The sequence below is a fragment of the Nerophis ophidion genome, linkage group LG04 (genome assembly GCF_033978795.1).
Source record: "Nerophis ophidion isolate RoL-2023_Sa linkage group LG04, RoL_Noph_v1.0, whole genome shotgun sequence".
NCBI classification, from domain to species: Eukaryota; Metazoa; Chordata; class Actinopteri; order Syngnathiformes; family Syngnathidae; genus Nerophis; species Nerophis ophidion.
This window is the reverse complement of record NC_084614.1, coordinates 36,441,859-36,461,611: the sequence shown is the minus strand read 5'-3', so window position 1 is coordinate 36,461,611 and position 19,753 is coordinate 36,441,859. Positions and strand designations below refer to the sequence as shown.

The following is a 19,753-nucleotide window of genomic DNA, read 5'->3' as shown; positions in this document are numbered from 1 at the left end:
AAGACATCAAATACTTCTGTATGGGCTCATCAAAGTAGAAGAAGACACGTGAATTGATTAACGTGGACCCCGATTTAAACAAGTTGAAAAACTTATTCGGGTGTTACCACTCAGTGGTCAATTGTACAGAATATGTACTGAACTGTGCAATCTACTAATAAAAGTATCAATCAATCAAAAAAAACGTACCACTACAACAATGAAAGATCAAATAATGTGAACTTAAACTGTAGTATTTCACAAACAAATTAACGTCACCAGATGGTAGTTTTTTGATTGATTGATACTTTTATTAGTAGATTGCATAGTACAGTACATATACCGTACAATTGACCACTAAATGGTAACACCCGAATAAGTTTTTCAACTTGTTTAAGTCGGGGTCCACGTTAATCAATTCATGGTATTCGGTACAGCATGATCATTTCATGCTTAGGATTAATTAAATAAACACAATTAAGGTTCGGCGTGGAGTCAATTTAAAACATAATAAGGCAGACGATGTGAAAAAAGGAATGCGACCGCCCTAGCTGTATAATTTACGGACACGTCAGGCAGCCATTTTTCCCCGAGACGTTCAAGGACTCAGGAGCGTCGTCGCTTTGCCGAGCAGAAGCTCTAAAATCCCGACTTCCTAAAGTCACTGGAACGGAGCATCAACTCAGCCGTACTTTACAAAGCGGGTGAGTTCAAATTGTCCTTTGCGCTTCGACAAATGGACATTTATCAACGCAGACTTATATTATGCTAAAAAAAGAATGACAGAAGGTTATTCGGCCCTTATATGGGCTATACTCCAGCTTGCTAACGCTAACCGTGTAGGGCAGCGATGCTAACAAGCGGCTTGTCAGGTTTGCTAGCACCTACCGCCACAAACACAGCAACAACAAACATTTTACATATACTCAACATTGTAACACCACCTCGTTGTGCATATAGTAGTTGTCCACGTATAGTTAACACACACACACAGTGTGTCACCTCCCTTGCACCTGGATATATTTCATGTTTTTCCCACAAGTTAGCTAATGACACCGGTTGGTGGTTTTCTTGGCCAGCTGATTAACGTCAGCTTTTACTTCTTCCCAAGAAATGATCGAACAATCGATACAGGCCTGAAAATAACTATTCCCACGCATGGTTCACTTGGCTTAGCAAGCTGTTTTAAAGTAAAATCTAGGTCAAGCTATGGGCGATAGTAGCACTGGCAACGCTACAAAGTTAATCATTTGTCCTCATCCATGTTACCTGCAAGAAAACCCGTATTTTAGTTGCAGTATGACTTTTTGCTATTGTAGACTCCATTGAGTTTCCTTGTCAAACCCCGTAGGTGAGCTGGATTTCAAGGTGGAGAACATCATGGCCCGTCTGGTAGCGGTTTGCAGGGGAAATGAAGAGGACTACCCCTTTCTTGCCAGACAGATTCCTCTGTATGTTGATGACGGTTTGACGGTAGGTCATCCATCCATTTTCTATCCTTTGTCCCTTTCGGGTTCGCAGGGGATTACTGGAGCCTATCTCAACTGCATTCGGGCGGAAGGAAGGCAGGCTACACCCTGGACAAGTTGCTGCATCATCACCGGGCCAACACAGATAGACAGACATCATTCACACTAACATTCACACACTAGGGCCAATTTAGTGTTGTTGTTGTAGGGACAATACCAATGTGAGCAATTTGCAAAATGCGCAACCGCATTTAGCAAATTTGTATAATGCGCAATCTTTTTGCAAATTGCTTCCAGCTATATATATTTGAATAATGTGTGGTGCACATTTTGCAAATCAATGGCCGCAAATACATGTTTTTGGTGTCAAAATAATTTATTAAATACTTATGTAAATTTATTCATTTGTAGTCGGGACAATATAACTGAGTATTGCACTCAAATCAGTCCAACCCTAACTCTAACCACTATACAGTGTACATCCACGACTAAACAACTGACTAAACTACTACCACAACTTGGTTTACTATTTCTAAAATATAATGTTGTAAGGTTACGGACTAAACCATCCACCATCCGGGGTATACTCTAGAACGGGGGTCAGCAACCTGTGGCTCTTTAAGCATAGACGCTGATCTACATTTCAGCTAGTGGGTGCTCGGTGTGTCCAATTATTGTTGTCCCAATACCAAAAGTATTTAGGTACTTTTCTAAATAAAGGGATAAAAAAAAAAATAATAATAATTATTGGCTTTATTTTAACAAAAAAATCTTACGGTACATTAAACATATGTTTATTATTGCAATTTTGTCCTTTAAATAAAATAGTGAACATACTAGACAACTTGTCTTTTAGTAGTAAGTAGACAAGCAAAGGCTCCTAATTTAGCTGCTAACATATGCAGTAACATATTGTGTCATTTATCATTCTATTATTTTGTCAAAATTAGTGGTAGAAAATAAATTATTAATATACGTGTTCATTTACTGTTAATATCTGCTTATTTTCTGTTTCAACATGTTTTATCTACACTTCTGTTAAAATGTAATAATGACTCGTTCTTCTGTTGTTTGATGCTTTACAAAAGTTTTGGATGATACCACACATTTAGGTATCAATCCGATACCAAGTAGTTACAGGTCATGTTCAAAGTCCAAAGTGTCCAGGGACATCTTTCCTAAGTTTATAAACATAATATAAATAAAAAAAAAAAATAAGAAGAAAGATTTTGTGATGTTAAAAAATATCTATGTAATCATAGTAATATCGACTTGGTATGCTATTGTACGTGGTATCATTACAGTGGATGTTAGGTGTAGCTCCACCAATGGCGTTTGTTTATATTGTAGTGTCCCGGAAAAGTTGGTGCTGCGGGGAATTCTGGGAATTTGTTCTCTGTTAATGTGTTGCGGTTCAAATTTTTTCCCAAAATGTGTTTGTAGTTGTTGTTTATTGTGGTTTCACTATAGGGCACATGTTTATGACAGTGTTGGCATCATTCATACTGCCACACTTTATGTGACATGTATGACTGTTGACTATGTTATGGCCTTCTTTCGCCCGTGTGCAGTGCAATCAAAGTCAAGATAATTGTGTCTTTAGTACATTATCGGCAAAATGAAATCTTCGTTAGGCTTTGCCAATTGTGTAACTCTTATTTATTTGTAATTGAGTGACTGGAGCACATACTTGTTTGTCACAAAAAACATTCATGAAGTTTGGTTCTTTTATTAATTTATTTTGGGTCTTCTGAAAATGTGACCATATCTGCTGGGTCTAAAGTATACATACAGCAACATACATTATCAATTTTGGTGATGTAGAAAAGTTACGATCAAATCAAATTAGCTTCATGGCATGGCCTCCTAACTTCATGTGAGTGATTATGATTGAAGACACCTGTTGACTTCTCTGAGCCCATTTTAATAGGGCTCATGTAATGCAGTCATTAGACTCTGTTACAAACACGACAATGGGAAAGTGAAAAGAAATCGGCACAGATCTGAAAAAAAGGAATCATTGACTTGAGCAAGTCTTTAAAGTCACTTGGAGCCATTTTAAAGCAGCTTAAGGTCCCAAGAGCCACTGTGCAGACAATTGTTCGTAAGTATAAAGTGCATGGCACAGTTTTGTAACTGCCAAGATCAGGACGAAAACGCGAGTTGTCACCCGTTGCTGAGAGAAAATGGGTCAGGATGATCAAGTGTCAACCGAGAACACCAAAATTCTAAATGATGAAAAGCTGTGCATCTATCAATCATATCCTTTTTGTTGTTTGCAGATGGTGATGGAGCTTTCTGATGGTGCCACTGACTTTGACAGGAATGTAAATGGTACTTCCCATTGGAAACAGTTTGCAGAGGTTGGTACACCAGGTCCCCAACTCTCCTGTCCAAAGGAAAAACCTAGTAACTCACTTGTAGCTGATTTTGAGAAAACAAAGGAAAACCAATCTATCTTGATGGTGTCTTACAAAGATTTACAAAGTCATCAAACGTATAGATGTTTTCTTGAGCTTTCATTTTCTTGCCGATTGAGCCATGGATTGAATTTGCTCTCATGAACATGTGCCCTTTCTCCAGATATTTTATCACAATCTCGGTTGGGCCCCATTCTGCGTTTGCACATTGGGCAAGAGCCGTGTACAGCGTCCAGTTTTTATTTTGACCTCCACAGTTATCTGCCCAAAAGAGTATGCAAGGGGAAGAATCAAGAACAATACATTTAATGAAGGTGCTTGCAACGTCCTGGGCCAATCTTCCAAATATCCCCTCGTGCCATAATATCACATAATCAGGTTGACCGTCGGCCCCCATTCGTGCAAATGTCTCATTAAAGACAATAAGGCGACTGACAAAGAAGCTCTGATTGGTCCCTTGAGATACTAGGTTTTCTGTTGTATCTACGCCGTTTTGTGGTAGTTGCTAGGTCCTGCCATGCGCATAACAGCTTACTTACGGAACAAATTACAATATCGCATACACTAATGTAAAGCATATCACTTAGGAACTCCAAAATTATCAGCTCAGTTTTGACCAAAATTTAGTTACTGGGTTTTGCCTTTGGACGGGAGAACTGTCCTCCCCCTCCTTCTTTACCAGATTTATCTGAGCCGGAATGTGGACAGTGGAACCTTTAAGGTCGAACAAAATCCGTTATAGCCAGGAAGGTCCCGATACAGCCTTTTCACATCCGATGCCATACCGATATTGATACAATATCAGTACAAATACAACGTGAGATTACTCAGAGAAAAATGCAAGGTATGAAACACAATAACCTGTTTATTACTTACTGTCTGAAATGGACTTATGTAATCTTTAAGTTGAAGTGGATTGGGATGTTTTTTGCTAAACCTATTGGTCAGAAAGATTCATTAAATCAAGCTCATGATGCACCATGTTGAATGATACGGACACGTTTGTTACTCGATTTTTTCGAGTACACTTCTGCCTTAGATACTTATGTGTAAGAAATATGCAACTACAGTTATTTGATGTGTTAATATTTACAAACGTGGTTATAGACTGTAGCGTTTAATTAAGGAAAATTATTCTGTATGCATAGGTACTGTGCTATAGTGTTCTTAGCTGTTGTGTAGCTGTCAGCTCCTAAAAGCCTACCATGTTTACCTTTTTAAATGACTTCACTAAATCACAAGAAAAGTCCAAACTTGTCTGCTTATTGGAGGACACTCATACGTTAACTGGCTTTTCAGCTAAGCACAACAGTAGTTACAACAGTAAGTGAACTCTTGCGACGTCGCTTAAACCGGAAGTGAAACAAACTGTTTAACCAAATTGCAATTATTAAAAAAAACATTTAAAACATTTTTTAAGTTAAAATGCTGTACAAACCACACCAAAACCAACTCTCTGTCATAGCAGCCGCTCTCTGTCTCATGTGCTAACAGACGCACTCATTAAACTTAGCCACTGATCTGTGTACGGCGACACAAAAATTCGGATGCAATCTTAAAGTGATAAAATTCTTCCCAAAGCAGGACACGCACCCAGACATACAACTCTAGTACATACTTCATGAAAAAAAAAAATGTGTGTTTTTATTTTCATTCTAAGTCGACCAAATCTCCTACAGTGCATCCGGAAAATATTCAATCAATCAATGTTTACTGATATAGCCCTAAATCACTAGTGTCTCAAAGGGCTGCACAAACCACAACACAAACCAATACGACATCCTCGGTAGGCTCACATAAGGGCAAGGAAAACTCACACCCAGTGGGACGTCGGTGACAATGATGACCCAGTGGGACGTCTGTGACAATGATGACTATGAGAACCTTGGAGTGGACGAAAGCAATGGATGTCGAGCGGGTCTAACATGATACTGTGAAAGTTCAATCCATAATGGATCCAACACACCCGCGAGAGTCCAGTCCAAAGCGGATCCAACACAGCAGCGAGAGTCCCGTTCACAGCGGAGCCAGCAGGAAACCATCTCAAGCGGAGGCGGATCAGCAGCGCAGGGATGTCCCCAAGCCGATACACAGGCAAGCGGTCCATCCTGGGTCCCGACTCTGGACGAGCGGTCCATCCTGGGTCCCGACTCTGGACAGCCAGTACGTCATCCATGGCCACCGGATCGGACACAAGGGAGAGTGGGACATAGGAGAAAAAGAAAAGAAACGGCAGATCAACTGGTCTAAAAAGGGAGTCTATTTAAAGGCTAGAGTATACAAATGAGTTTTAAGGTGAGACTTAAATGCTTCTACTGAGGTGGCATCTCGAACTGAGGGTGGCATCTCGAACTGAGGGCATTCCAGAGTACTGGAGCCCGAAATGAAAACGCTCTATAGCCCGCAGACTTTTTTTGGGCTTTGGGAATATCTAATAAGCCGGAGTCCTTTTTACAGCCTTACTCCAAAATTTAATACATTTATTTTTGTCCTCAAAAATCTACAGACAATACCCTGTAATGACATTGAGATAAGGTTTTTATTTTATTTTTTCAAATTTATTAAAAAATGTTTGACAATATAATAAAATAATTTGATGCACCTTTGGCAGAAATTACAGCCTCAAGTCTTTTTGAATATGATGCCACGAGCTTGGCACACCTTTTATTGGGCAGTTTCGTTTATTCCTTTTTGCCCATTCCTCTTTGCAGCACCTCTCTCGCACCTTCAGGTAAGATGATAAGCTATGATTTTTTATCCAGGATGTCTCTGTACATTGCTGCATTCATCTTTCCCTTTATTCTGACTAGTCCCCCAATTCCTGTCTCTGAAAAACATCCCCACAGCATGATGCTGACGCCACCATGCTTCCATGTAGCGATGGTATTGGCCTGGTGATGAGTGGTCCCTGGTTTCTTCCAAACATGATGCTTGGCATTCACGCAAAAGACTTCAATCTTTGTCTCGTTAGACCAGATAATTTTGTTTCTCATGGTCTGAGTGTCTTTCAGGTGTGTTTTGACAAACCTTTTACGAAGAAATGGCTTCCGTCTGGCTCTATACCAAACAGGCCTGATTGGTGGATTGCTGCAGAGATAGATGGTTGTCCTTCTGGAAGGTTCTCCTCTCTCCAGAGAGGAATGCTGTAGCTCTGACAGATTGACCATTGGGTTCTTGATCACCTCCCTGACTAGACTAAGATGAATGCAGCAATGTACAGAGACATAATGGTTGAAAACCAATGCTCCCTTTCCAAACTGGAGCTTGAAAGGTGCTGCAAAGAGGAATGGGAGAAACTACCCAAAGATAGATGTGCCAAGCTTGTTGCATCGTATTCAAAAAGACTTGAGGCTGTAATTTCTGTCCAAGGTGTATCAACAAAGTATTGAGCAAGGTCTGTAAGTACTAGAAGAGGAACTGTACTTTTTTTTGGGGAATTTACCCTATCGTTCACAATCATTGTGAAAGACAAGATGGCTGTACTAATATTTTAATGCATTGTAAATATTAAATAAATGCGATCAGAAGTCCGCTTACAATAGAGCCTATGGAAGCCGCTCTATTCTGGCTATAAAGCCCCTAAAAACATCCAAACACCTTCATTAAGGTTTTGTATACATTATGTAAGTATATATGTAATGTAATAATGGGCACATTAGAAATAACGTTTAATATTTAAGTATTTTGCTTATTTTAAGTATGCGCAGCGCAAGTTCACTGATTGCTACTCACTGCAGACTTTATGAGAGTCAGCAAACAATAACACATCAGTTACTGTGTAAAGTCTGCTGTCATTAGGATGTTGACTGCTAGGATGTTCATACAGTACCATTTAGATGAAGAATGATTCATAATCCTCGCAATGTCGTTCTTGCTGTGCTTGGGTCTAAATCGTCTTTTAAAGTGTATCAACTGTCAGAATACGTTTTTGTCCTTCTACTTTCTAGGTCAAAGGCATGATTTATGATCAAAAATAAAGTTTGACGAGGAAGCAGCTCATCATTCCACATTGGCATTGTCAACATTGGCATGCAAGTTTGTGATCCCTGCGCTGCTCTAAATAATTTGTCTGCGTTAGCGCTTCCTATAACAAAATCACCTAGATTTGGTTAATATTCAGGTCACAAAATGTAAATGGAGTATTTTTGGTGGTATATGGATGTTTTTTTATTGGATTTTATGGGCAGAATAGAGGACCTCCTATTGGCTACGCTTTAAGCAGACTTTTGTTTACCGTTTAGAATACATTACAAAAAATACATCCGTCTACATATCTTTCATAATGATAGTGAACAATAGGCAAAACTCCCCAAAAAGTGCAGTTCCACTTTATGTACATGATTTTTGAGTTAAAAAAATGTTATTATCAAATTTGCAAAATATTTAAAAACAATAACTTAACATTGTCATTATGGGGTATTGACTGTAGAATTTTGAGTACAAAAATGAATTAATTCCATTTTGTAATAAGGCTGTACCATAAGAAAATGTGGATAAAGTGAAGTGCTGTGAAACGTTCCAGATGCACTTTATATTAGAAAATAATCTAATTGAATTGACTGCTGCCGTTTGATCATAATAAGAAATAAAGGCTGTGTTCACACGGCAACGTTGGGTGTCCAATTCCAAATTTTTTGTCAAAGTCAACATTTTTTTAACCAAATTGTTACACATAGAACATTAAAAAGAAATAGGAAAATTTGTTTGGCTCTCGCAATTTTACGGGATATTTTGCTTCAACGTTTGCTAGAAAAGCGTTTGTGGGGAAGCAGTCAGAGAGAGAAGTGGTGGAACTATCACGTGAGTTCCTAAGACATTATTTTCACCTGTTTTCTGCTCCATTGTCAACCATTTCTTTTGTAACCTTCTATTTTGACGAATAGTTAGGACTCCTATCACTTTTTGATGACATTCTGGTCAGATGAATGCGACCTGAGCACAGCGGCATTCAAATTGAGGACACATCCCATGTACAGTATATGCGATTTATTTTCGCATACAAAAGAGGCCTGGGTCGGATATAAAACATTTGGATTTGTGCTGTTCACATATCTATGTGCACATGGACACATTTAATCAGATTAAAAGACTAACCAGAATAAAATCCTTCATGTAAACAATCCATTTGGAATATTCTGACCTGATCACACTTTTTTGGATGAAAATTTAATTCCTTTCGAGACGGGTTGTTTATGCCGAAAATCCTTCAGATTGTAGCACATGAAAACACACATTAAACATAGAAATTTGAGTTAGAAATATCCTTACTGCAGATGTTTTTGATTTCAGTTATACTTTGGTGGCGAAGCGGAACTAAATTTAATAGTCTCGCAATGAAGCGATTGTCTCGCTTCTGTCAACATTACAGACGTAGCGTCATATACTGTTGTTTGTTGTTTTAAAACGAGACTAGCAAAAACAAAAGTATTTTCTTGAGTGTCCTATGTCGATATAACAATAAAAAAAAAGTGATATAGTTGTGGTCTTAACAAGCTATTTTATTCACGACATTACAGCTTCTCCAAGCGTTAACTGCTAGGCTCAAACACATACACAGAATGTCATAACATAAAAACATACTGCAACCTGTACATAATCACAACATAAAGAAGCACAGAAATCTATATTTGAAAAGAAAGATAAAACAAAAGTAGTGAACAGAAGGGGGGAAAAAATTAAATACCGTAAGAATGTTTAACAAGCAGAAATGCACAAAGGCATGTTTGTTTACAGTGGAAGTCACTGCTCATGTCACAGTAAACTATTCCAATTTAAGGTGTGATGAATGAAAATGCATGTTTTTTAGGGTCCATATACATAGTAACATAATCTGCATGATGATCAGATTAAATAAATGTTGTCGATGTACACGTGCCGACAGACATGACGAAAATAAGAAAGGGTCGCATATGGGCAAAACAATCGTAATTGACCTGCAGTGTGAACAAGGCCTTAACTTGTAATGATGTCAGGTTTGGGACAGCTGTGTTGCCGGTGTGGCCTCAGTGTGCACGTCTGATGCTGCCCACACATGGTCCACTGAATGCTCAGGGAGCTTGTGCATTTGCTAAAGTCTCATGTGATGTAAAGTCTGATGGTGTGTCAGTTTGAAATCTGGGTTGTTGTCGGTCTAGAAAATTTACAGTAAGTTGAATCCTGCCTGGGTCAGTTCACTTTATAAGTTCTACTGTACCATTTTTGTTAAATGACGGCAATACATAACTTGCACATGATCTCTTGCCTTTAGGACCACCACAAGCTAAAGCAACAGGACTTGACGATGGCCCTGACGGTGTTGTCCGGAGAGCTGTACCGAGCATTATCCCAAATGGTGCCATGCGTGGGTTGCAGACGCAGTGTGGAGCGCCTTTTTTCCAATTTAGTGGAATCGGAGACCCCAACCTTGGAGCCGCTCACAGTGAAGGCCCCAGGAAAGCTGTCCGTCAACAAGACTTGTTTAGCAGATATGAAGAAGCTATACAGCCTTTTCTACATTCAAGGGTAAGATGTAGGGAAAAAAAAGTTTTTTCATAAAGTCTAGATAGGAACAATGTGTGTTAGTAGGTTCAACAAAGAAATTGTTGAATTTTGCAATTTTAAAATGTGAAATTTACTTTCAGTATTAAAACTAATATATTTGGTCTTTTTCTGTGTGAGTTAGTTACCCACAATTGTTATATCTGTATAAAATGTGACAACATTGTAATTTTTCTAATATATAAATAAATATATATATATATATACATATATATATATATATATATTTTTTTTTTAATTTATTTATTTATTTATTTATTTTTTTTGGACAGGTCAAAGTTGAATGATGTGATTGATGCCATTCCAAAAAGTAGAAAGAGCAACCGATGCCAGTTGCACTCCTTGGACACAAACAAACTCAGACCATTGGGGTAAGTAAATGGTTGCTCATAGAAATAGGAAAGGCTAGATGTCTACTTATCCCACAATGGGGAAATCGTGTATGATGCAACAGAATTTTCGAATCTTAATCAGAATCTATCCACATCCACTTTTAAACGCATGCGATTCACTTCAGCTCAAATGTGAACACAAGGACCAGTGTTAAAATTACAGCAAAGAGCACAAGTGTCACATGTGTCTAGTACTGTCAATTGACATTTTTCAGTCAAGTTAATCCCACTTTTTTAATTAACTTAAAAAAAGACCCCAGTGTACGTAAACATATGCAACTTTATTGTCAGAATGTCATACAGGATTTTAAAAAAATGTTTTACTTAAACCCACGTCATTTATTTGCTCAACACTTGGTAACAGTTTTATCTAATCACCCATCAACGCAGGGGTAGGGGACCTATAATAAGCAATAAAAACTAACAACAAAGCTAGTTAACTTTGTCAAATAGGAACAAGCATTTTGTGATGATTTAAAAAAAATATTGATAAACTCCTGGCATTTTTAGCTATCAAAGAGACTCGATTAATTCTGACTATTTTAGCGATCTAAAAGATTATTCTTTTATGTTCTGAGCCGTGGTGCCTAATGTTCTTGTGTGCTTGTTTGTATATCTGTATGTTGGACATTTGATATTGGCCCTGTTTCACACCTCGAGTTCCTGACAAAGTATTTGATATAGACCAGGTGTCGGCAACCCGCGGCTCCGGAGCCGCATGCGGCTCTTTGATCACTCTGATGCAGCTCAGTTTATCACGGCCACAATGCGCCCTAATCCTTGCGCTCTGCTTGTCAAACCTCGGGACACGCCCACGGCCGCGCACATCCAGTCGCCAGCTGCTGCAGGACGGCGACACCGACAGACATGTGGGTGTCCAAGTTAAAGCGCCTGACAGCGGACCTTGAAGTTGTTTCACGCCAGAAGGCCGTTCTTTCTCAGAATCACAAATGATGTGATATTAAAAACCTCCCCAAACCAGACGAACTCGGAACGCTATCCCCGACTTTTATGTGAACATGAAAAAGTATGCACTTGGAGTCCTGTCTATCTTTAGATCCACATATGTATGTGAGCAGGTGTTCTCCAACATTAACTTTATTAAAAACAAACATCGCACACGCCTCCCAGATGAGTGTTTACAATCCTGTGTGAAGATAAAGTTGATGTCATACAGTCCTGCTGTGGAGACGCTGTGCGCTACGGTTCAAGAGCAGAAATCACATTGACCAAGTATGATAAATATTTAAATTTCCTATAATTTTGCATATATTCACATTTTGTAATTGTTCAGTGAAATAGACATTTTATGATTTAGGTTGGCAGCTGACTGCACGGCGCCAGTAAAAGGATGACAGCACAGAGAGAGAGGACGGCATTTTTGGTTCTCTGCCAGTGGATAATTTAAGTTCGGCATTTTGTTTTTTTCTTTACTACAATGAGGACTTAAATAGACATTAAGTATTTTACTTAACCTTCAACCCGACGTCTTTTTTGGAGTTAAAAACATTTTGTTGCATGCAAAAATTTTATTTAATTTTTTCTGCAGTCGTTCATTGATTTCATAAATGTAACCCATTATAGTTTGTTTATACATAGCACAAAGCAAAAAAAAAACTTTATATGCAGTGTTATTTATTTAATGTTATTTATTTTTATTATTATTATTATTTTTTTTTTTTTGTCCTGTCCAGCTTCTCAGGCAAATCATATAGATGCCCATATCGGCTGTTCAGATTTACTTTACAAAAGAGAAGTGTAGGATACTTCTCTTGTTGCCTTATTTAAATTTGACTTTATTAAATGTATTATCAATTGGTGCAGCCGGGCCGGAGCAGGAGGGGATAGAAAGAGAAAAAAAGGAGAAATTGTGGGGATAAAAGGGGTATTAGACAGTGTTATTTCATTTTAAATTTCAAAAGAGTTTTGTGGCTCCCATTTTTTTCTTTAATTTGTGAAACGGGTCAAAATGGCTCTTTGAGTGGTAAAGTTGCCGACCCCTGATATAGACAAAATTAGCTGTCAGACTTTGGCTAAAATGATAGTTAAATCTATTTTTCACAAAAATTTGTCTCACACTTAGCTAGCGAACAAGTAACAAGCTATCTTACAGAGTTCAGATCCCATCCTCCGGATGTCCGACATCATAAATGCTCCTGTATCATAGATTTACTGCTGTAAAAAACAAGGTTGACTTTGCAAAATAGACATGGTATTCAATTCTTTTAACAAGATTAAGTGAAATGTTCCCCCACTTTTTTATGTTTTCACCTGCAATTTTGCGAGAGGGCACACGCTTCCGTCCGGAAAAACACGCATGATGACGTCACCGACTATTGTGGACAAATTAATTTCTCGTCAGCCTATTTTACTGTCGGCCAATGGGTTGCAGTTGTGTTTTGTCTTTTTAGTTTACATGTTTCACAGGACAAATGATCAAATGTATGATAAAGTCAAGCAGGGTTGGCCATTCGATGATTCGTGGGCCACCTGCAGAATGTGGCTGCTTTTGTTATGGCCTTGAAGAAACCCAATCAAAAAGAGAATTGTGTAATGACAAAAAAATACATGTAAATACTAATAATGAACTAGAACACACAATTTGCTTTTAAATATGTTTATTAAACCCTACTTTGTCAATACAAAGTACATGATTGCTTTAGGCCCCCCACCACAACCTCTGGGACACATTGATTATCGCAAGTAAATTGCCAAACTGTGGGAAACACCATTTTACCTAACAATGAATAATCGTGATTAATAATTGTGATCATTATTTTGGCCTTAATCATGCAGCCCTAACATTGTGCTTATGTAGGATTTAATCAGATTTTTGGGAAGGAAAACAATGACCTTGTTTTTGCTATTAAGAGCCAAATTTTAAAGTCATTTAGTCAATGATATTACAGGTGACACATTTTAAACCCTTTTGCCTTCTGATTGCGCTTGTCAAGTTTCTGTTGTATTTATTTCCAGGGGGAGCTGGATGGACGTGTGGGAGCGGATGTCCAAGGAATGCAGGGATGAAGTGGTCCTAGTCGATAGTGCCTGTCTTTTGGAGACGCTGGAGAGACACTTGCAAAAACACAGGCAATGTTGGGTTTTTACAATTAAAATAAAACAATACAATTTATTCCTTGTAAGTTGAGTCCGTGGCTGACGTGCGTTCCACAAAGCCGAAATTGCTAGTTGCAATGCTGTACATTTATTAGACAGAAAGACAACAATTATACAAGACAATGCTCTCCTTCAACTGTTGCAAGCTATCCTACACTAAGTAATCCACATGATCCATGTACTCATTCAACAAAATGTCCATCACATGTTACACACAAAATACATGCAATACACAGTTGGAAAAACCGTGACACTCCTAATTGTGCCACATTTATCATCACCTGGATTGCCTTCAGCAAACATCCCAAAAACACTTGAAGTGACTGTGTACATTATAAGTCAAAACAATGATCTTTTTCAGCCAAGTATACCTTGATACATTAGATTCTAAAGATCTGTTAGGGATTTTATAAATAATAATTCTAATGATGATATTACCATACATAACATTTTTATTCAGTTTCGATAATGCATGTTCATAATCAATATGGCACCTACACAAAAGTGGCACATCTCTTTAAAGAGAAAGGAAGTTTCTTAATTTTTACACTTTCCCCCCCTCAGGTTTTGTGCTGATTGTAAGAATAAAGTGCTGAGGGCATACAACATCCTGATTGGAGAGGTGGACAGTAGTGAAGAGAAGGACTATTGTGCTATGTTGTACGAGGGACTGTGCTGCTGCCCTCGTGAGCGCCACATCCATGTGTGCTATGAGACTGATTTCATTGCTCACCTCCTCGGTCGAGCTGAGCCTGAATTTGCCGGAGGCTACGAGTATTTAAACATTTTTAAAGCAAGTGTGCAGTCACTATCTTTTATTTAACCCTTTTTGTTCTTAATTATAGGGAGAGACATGCCAAGACCATTGACATTGCGCAAGAAGAAGTCCTGACTTGTTTGGGCATTCATCTCTATGAACGACTGCATAAAATCTGGCAGAAACTCCGTGCAGAAGAGCATACCTGGCAGATATTGTATCATCTAGGCATTGATGAACTGCGCAAAAGCTTTGAGGTACAGTATTAGTCTTGTAAGCTAGTGATGAGTTTTGGCACTTTGAGAAATATTCCTTGCTGAATATTGTTCTGCCCCTAGATGGCAGTGGAGAAGATTCAGGGGATCAGTCGTCTTGAGCAATTTGTTGAGGAGCAGTCTGAGAAAGAAAGAGTAAAACAGCTTAAGCAGGAGAAAAAAAGGCAAAAACGTAAGATACGACGCAAAAACAGATGTGGCTTTGACAACCAGGAAGAAGAGCTCAAGGAAAAGGATCACGAGGAGGTGAGGAGCCTGGATGGCCTACTGTAGCTGAACTTTCATATGAAATCATGTTCACTCACACACACTTTCCTGTGTGGAAAGGGTTGTCCTGAGGCCGAGGAGCGTAATTGCAATGGATGTAGGAGCCATGATGAGGGGGAGTCGATCTGTGAGGAGAACAGTTGTGCTAATGCAAACACATCATCTAGCTGTCCATGTAAACAAGGTAAGGATTTACGGAGACAGCCACCAATCATCTAACCACAAACTCAACATTTTTTTTACCGTTTATCGTTACATGTCTTGCAATAGTCTGAAAATAATGTGCGCCGATAAAGCACTCCATCTTATTTTGAAAATGTATTTATTTTTTCAATTTTGAAAGCAAGATTGCATGTACTGCATGCAATTTAATATCTAATCATGCAACAAACCATCATCCATCCATCTTTCTACCACTTGTCCCTTTTGGGGTCGCGGGGGTGCTGTAGCCTATCCCAGCTGCATTCAGGCGAAAGGCGGGGTACACCCTGGACAAGTCGCCACCGCATCACAGGGCCAACACAGATAGATGGACAACATTCACACTCTCATTGACACACTAGGTTAGTGCTGCCAATCAACCTATTCCCAGGTGCATGTTTTTGGAGGTGGGAGGAAGCCGGAGGACCCGGAGAGAACCCACGTAGTCACTGGGAGAACATGCAAACTTCACACAGAAAGATCCCTAGCCCGGGATTGAACTCATAACTACTCAGGACCTTCGTAATGTGAGGCACACGCACTAATCATATTGACATATATTCCAAACATTTTTTTTGTTAAAATACAAATAAATACTTCAATATCTACTTGTTACCTTAACTTATGATTTCACAGCAAGTTATCTATCAATTTGCGGTTAAAAACACAATTATACTACAGTAACTTTAACGTATTAGCACAAGTTTCATGTTTTGTCTGTTTGGTCCAGCTGGCCGGGGATGTATTTTCCGGTTTAGTTGGGTAAGCACTCCATTTATGTTGAAATAGATTGGCTCCAGTTCCACATTTACAACTTCAAGTCAAGCTGACCTCACTCTGTCTGCTACGTCTCAACCTTCCTTTGTGCTCGCTTCTAGAAGCAGCAGTTCATCCTCTGTATATTTAGCTTAAAAAATATTACGTTGTGAATCCTCATTTGGCCAAAAATAGTCGTCTTCATTGGCTATTACAAAGTCTGCCATAATTGGAAAACACACTTGCGTTTTATTTCCAAAGTCGGAAGTGCGCTACTATGGAAGAGGAAATCAATGTGCAGAAGAAATCAATGATTAAAATGACCAAAATGCGGTAAATATTCCACATTACATATTGTTATGGATGTCTGTTATACACACACACACACACACACACACACACATTCGTCTTCCTCCAAACACGACGAGTTGAGTTTATACCAAAAAATTATATTTTGGTTTCATCTGACCACATGACATTCTCCCAATCCTCTGCTGTATCATCCATGTATCCATTTTGGTATAAACTCAACTCGTCGTGTTTGGAGGAAGAAGAATACTGAGTTGCATCCCAAGAACACCACACCTACTGTGAAGCATGGGGGTGGAAACATCATGCTTTGGGGCTGTTTTTCTGCTAAGGGGACAGTACAATTGATCCGTGTTAAGGAAAGAATGAATGGGGCCATGTATCGTGAGATTTTGAGCCAAAACCTCCTTTCATCAGTGAGAGCTTTGAATGGTTGACCAAATACTTATTTTCCACCATAATTTACAAATAAATTCTTTAAATCGGTGGCTGACTAAATACTTTTTTGCCCCACAGTAGATACAAGAGTGGTTATATTGATATTTGTATTTCTCATAGTACATATATTTTTTTGTTGGGTACAAACTGAAGAAATAATTCCTTGGACATAGGAGGTCTTGTACAGCAATAACCATAGGATTACAATGGGTAACAGTGTGTAGTTTTTTATTTTGTTTAGTTATTGTTTCCTATGGACTTTGTTTTGCTCCAAAAATTCTATGTAATAAAACAGAATACAAAACTAGTTTAATTAGTGTGTTGGTAATGTTAATAACTTACCATAAATAAATTGAAAAATGAACAGTTAATATATCTGATCGGTATTTGACGATCTCACTCATGGATGATCGTATCGGAATCTGCACCATAGACCCAGATCGGAACATTCCTAGTATTCATGGTTAGTTTGTCGCACAGTCATGATACCAAAGTATTTCTTGTGCAGACACTGGCTCCACCTCCTTTTCCTTACCTTCCTTGCGCTCATTTAATCACCAGTCAAGACCTGTTCACTGCCTTAGAAGAGCTGCACGTGGCCTCTGAGCTGAGGGTTAACAACCCTTTATTTAGACTATCCATCCATTTTCTACCGCTTATTCCCTTCACGTTCGCGGGGGGCGCTGGAGCCTATCTCAGCTACAATCGGGCAGAAGGCGGGGTACACCCAGGACAAGACTAGAATTCAGTAAAAGTAGTTTTCCTTCTTTCTTCAGATTTGACTTCCCACAGCACTGCCAGCGATTGTGGCTACTCAAGCGCTGAGGTCAGTGACATCGGGTCAAGAGAAGGTTCTGATATTGCCTGCTCCGAGGGACTCTGCAACCATGATGAAATAGGTCTGATGTGAACATTTCTGCAATGTCACACACTCACTTTGCTCTGCACACAGTGGTAGGTCTTTAAATCCATTTATATTGTCTCTCCCTGTAAGGTGAGTCAAATGAACACGAAGACAATGAAGAGGAGGGAACAGACAGCTGTGTTGACTTCTGGTCACACATTGAGGAAAAGCAACCATGTAAGAAGAAGAAAAGAAAGGTAAGATAATATAATATGGATTATAAGGCCCGGTTTGCATTCAGATCATAAATAAAGTCAGGATTTAATTATCTGGTTTAAATGAATCCACACCAATCCTATTGCTTTTTAAAAAGTCACTTAATTTTGGATTAACTAGTTTCAGGCTGCATAGTTTCAGACTAAGGTAATCAACAACAACCAAGGTCATTTTTTGGAAGCCAAATTAGATTAAGGATGTGCAACGGGTGAAAAGGTGTGGGTGCGCTGAAACCTTGGGATGGAGTTTTAAACACACATTTTAGCAGCATGAATGTATTTACAAATGGAGTTTGACCTCTAATATAGAATGACGAAAGGAAAAATAAATAGTTTAAAAAAACTTTAGTAAAAATGAGAACAAACATTTGAATCAAATGATTCCAAAATAACCCCTAACTGAAGACAAACATCCTGATTCACCTACAGAAACCATAATAGGAAATATATGGACTGCAATTCTGAAACAGAACAACTCAAATGACTGATTGGTTGACATGTTGGCTGCATAGTCAGAAGATCGAGAGTTTGAATCTCTGTTTCAATCAAGTCAGCCAAATACTCCAGGAAGTTCCCATATTCACATTCTGATTAACAACCTCAGGACTGTGGTGTTATTCGACCACATGTTGCTTTGTAGACTTTTTGACACTATTTTACAGACTGTTATAGAAAATGGATGGATGGATGGATGGATGGATAGATGATTAATTCATACCACAGAATTGTTTCACCATGAAAGTTTCTGCTTGCCAAAAAGTTCAGGGTGATAAGTACTTGTAAGAAAAGAGATGTAGGGGTTACTTACCCTCAAGTGACACGTTCTTGTAAGGAAATAGATGTAGGAGTTCCCCCTCAGGTGATATATTCTTGTGGAAAAAAAAGAGATGTAGGGGTTCCCCTCAGTTAATGTGTTCTTGTAAGGAAAGAGCTGTAAGGGTTCCCCTCATGTGGTACGTTCTTATTTGGAAACAAGTGTAGGGATCCCCTCAGGTGATACGTTCTCGTAAGGAACGAGATGTAGGGGTTTCCCTTCATGAATCACATGGAAGCTTTGTCTGAAGAACACAAATAATTTCAGCCGCATTGTCTAAGTTTGCACTTATGAAAACTGTTACAAACATCTATCAAATTCATTCAGAAAGTTTTTTCTCTCTCTGAACTATCTTCTTCTGGTTTCTGTAGTCTTTTACCAACATTTATATACCAGTAGGCAAGTTTGTTTATAGAGCACAATTTGTACGCAAGGTAATTCAATGTGCCCAATAGATGTTAGTTTTTTAACTTAATTGTATTAAATATAAAAAGTGCAGCTAATACTTTCAGTTGTCATATGCACAGCTAAAACAAGTGTTTTCAGCCTCATTCACCTTGTACTGTGATGCATACAGTCTTTACTCATAATTTAAACCTGCATCTGGACAAGATGAAGTTAAGCCTTAAATTATACCTAAATTAGCTCCAGTCTCAATTCAAGAAAATATACATTGTTTAACTCAAGACAACAGATTGTTTAACTCAAGACTAGGATAATTCTGAGACTATTTATAACTATGTCTGGGAAAGCCATTTCAGTAAATCCTGGTTTACAATATGACTTAGTCTAGAACTAGGGCATAAACTATGTATAGAAACCAGGCCTTAGGTTCCATTCAATGCATTTGAGGATGTGTATCAATTAGGGCTGTCAAACTATTAAAATATTTAATCACAATTA

The 19,753-nt window shown here is 38.5% G+C and overlaps 1 protein-coding gene across 2 annotated transcripts in view; it reads left to right on the top strand.

Moving 5' to 3' along the window:
• The first annotated feature begins 529 nt into the window (after positions 1-529).
• ggnbp2 (gametogenetin binding protein 2) overlaps positions 530-19,753 on the top strand; it is a 29,353-nt gene continuing 10,129 nt past the window's right edge. Inside the window, exons 1-12 of one of the 2 annotated variants that reach the window (XM_061897994.1) lie at positions 530-683; positions 1,331-1,452; positions 3,731-3,811; positions 10,116-10,369; positions 10,678-10,776; positions 13,774-13,887; positions 14,479-14,688; positions 14,760-14,928; positions 15,010-15,192; positions 15,274-15,397; positions 17,694-17,816; positions 17,912-18,018. In XM_061897994.1, coding sequence (XP_061753978.1) covers positions 1,360-1,452; positions 3,731-3,811; positions 10,116-10,369; positions 10,678-10,776; positions 13,774-13,887; positions 14,479-14,688; positions 14,760-14,928; positions 15,010-15,192; positions 15,274-15,397; positions 17,694-17,816; positions 17,912-18,018 — 1,557 coding nt within the window. In that variant the 5' untranslated portion in view covers positions 530-683; positions 1,331-1,359. Of the gene's footprint in view, positions 684-704; positions 852-1,330; positions 1,453-3,730; positions 3,812-10,115; positions 10,370-10,677; positions 10,777-13,773; positions 13,888-14,478; positions 14,689-14,759; positions 14,929-15,009; positions 15,193-15,273; positions 15,398-17,693; positions 17,817-17,911; positions 18,019-19,753 lie in introns of those variants that run through there. The other variant, XM_061897993.1, reaches the window with a different exon arrangement.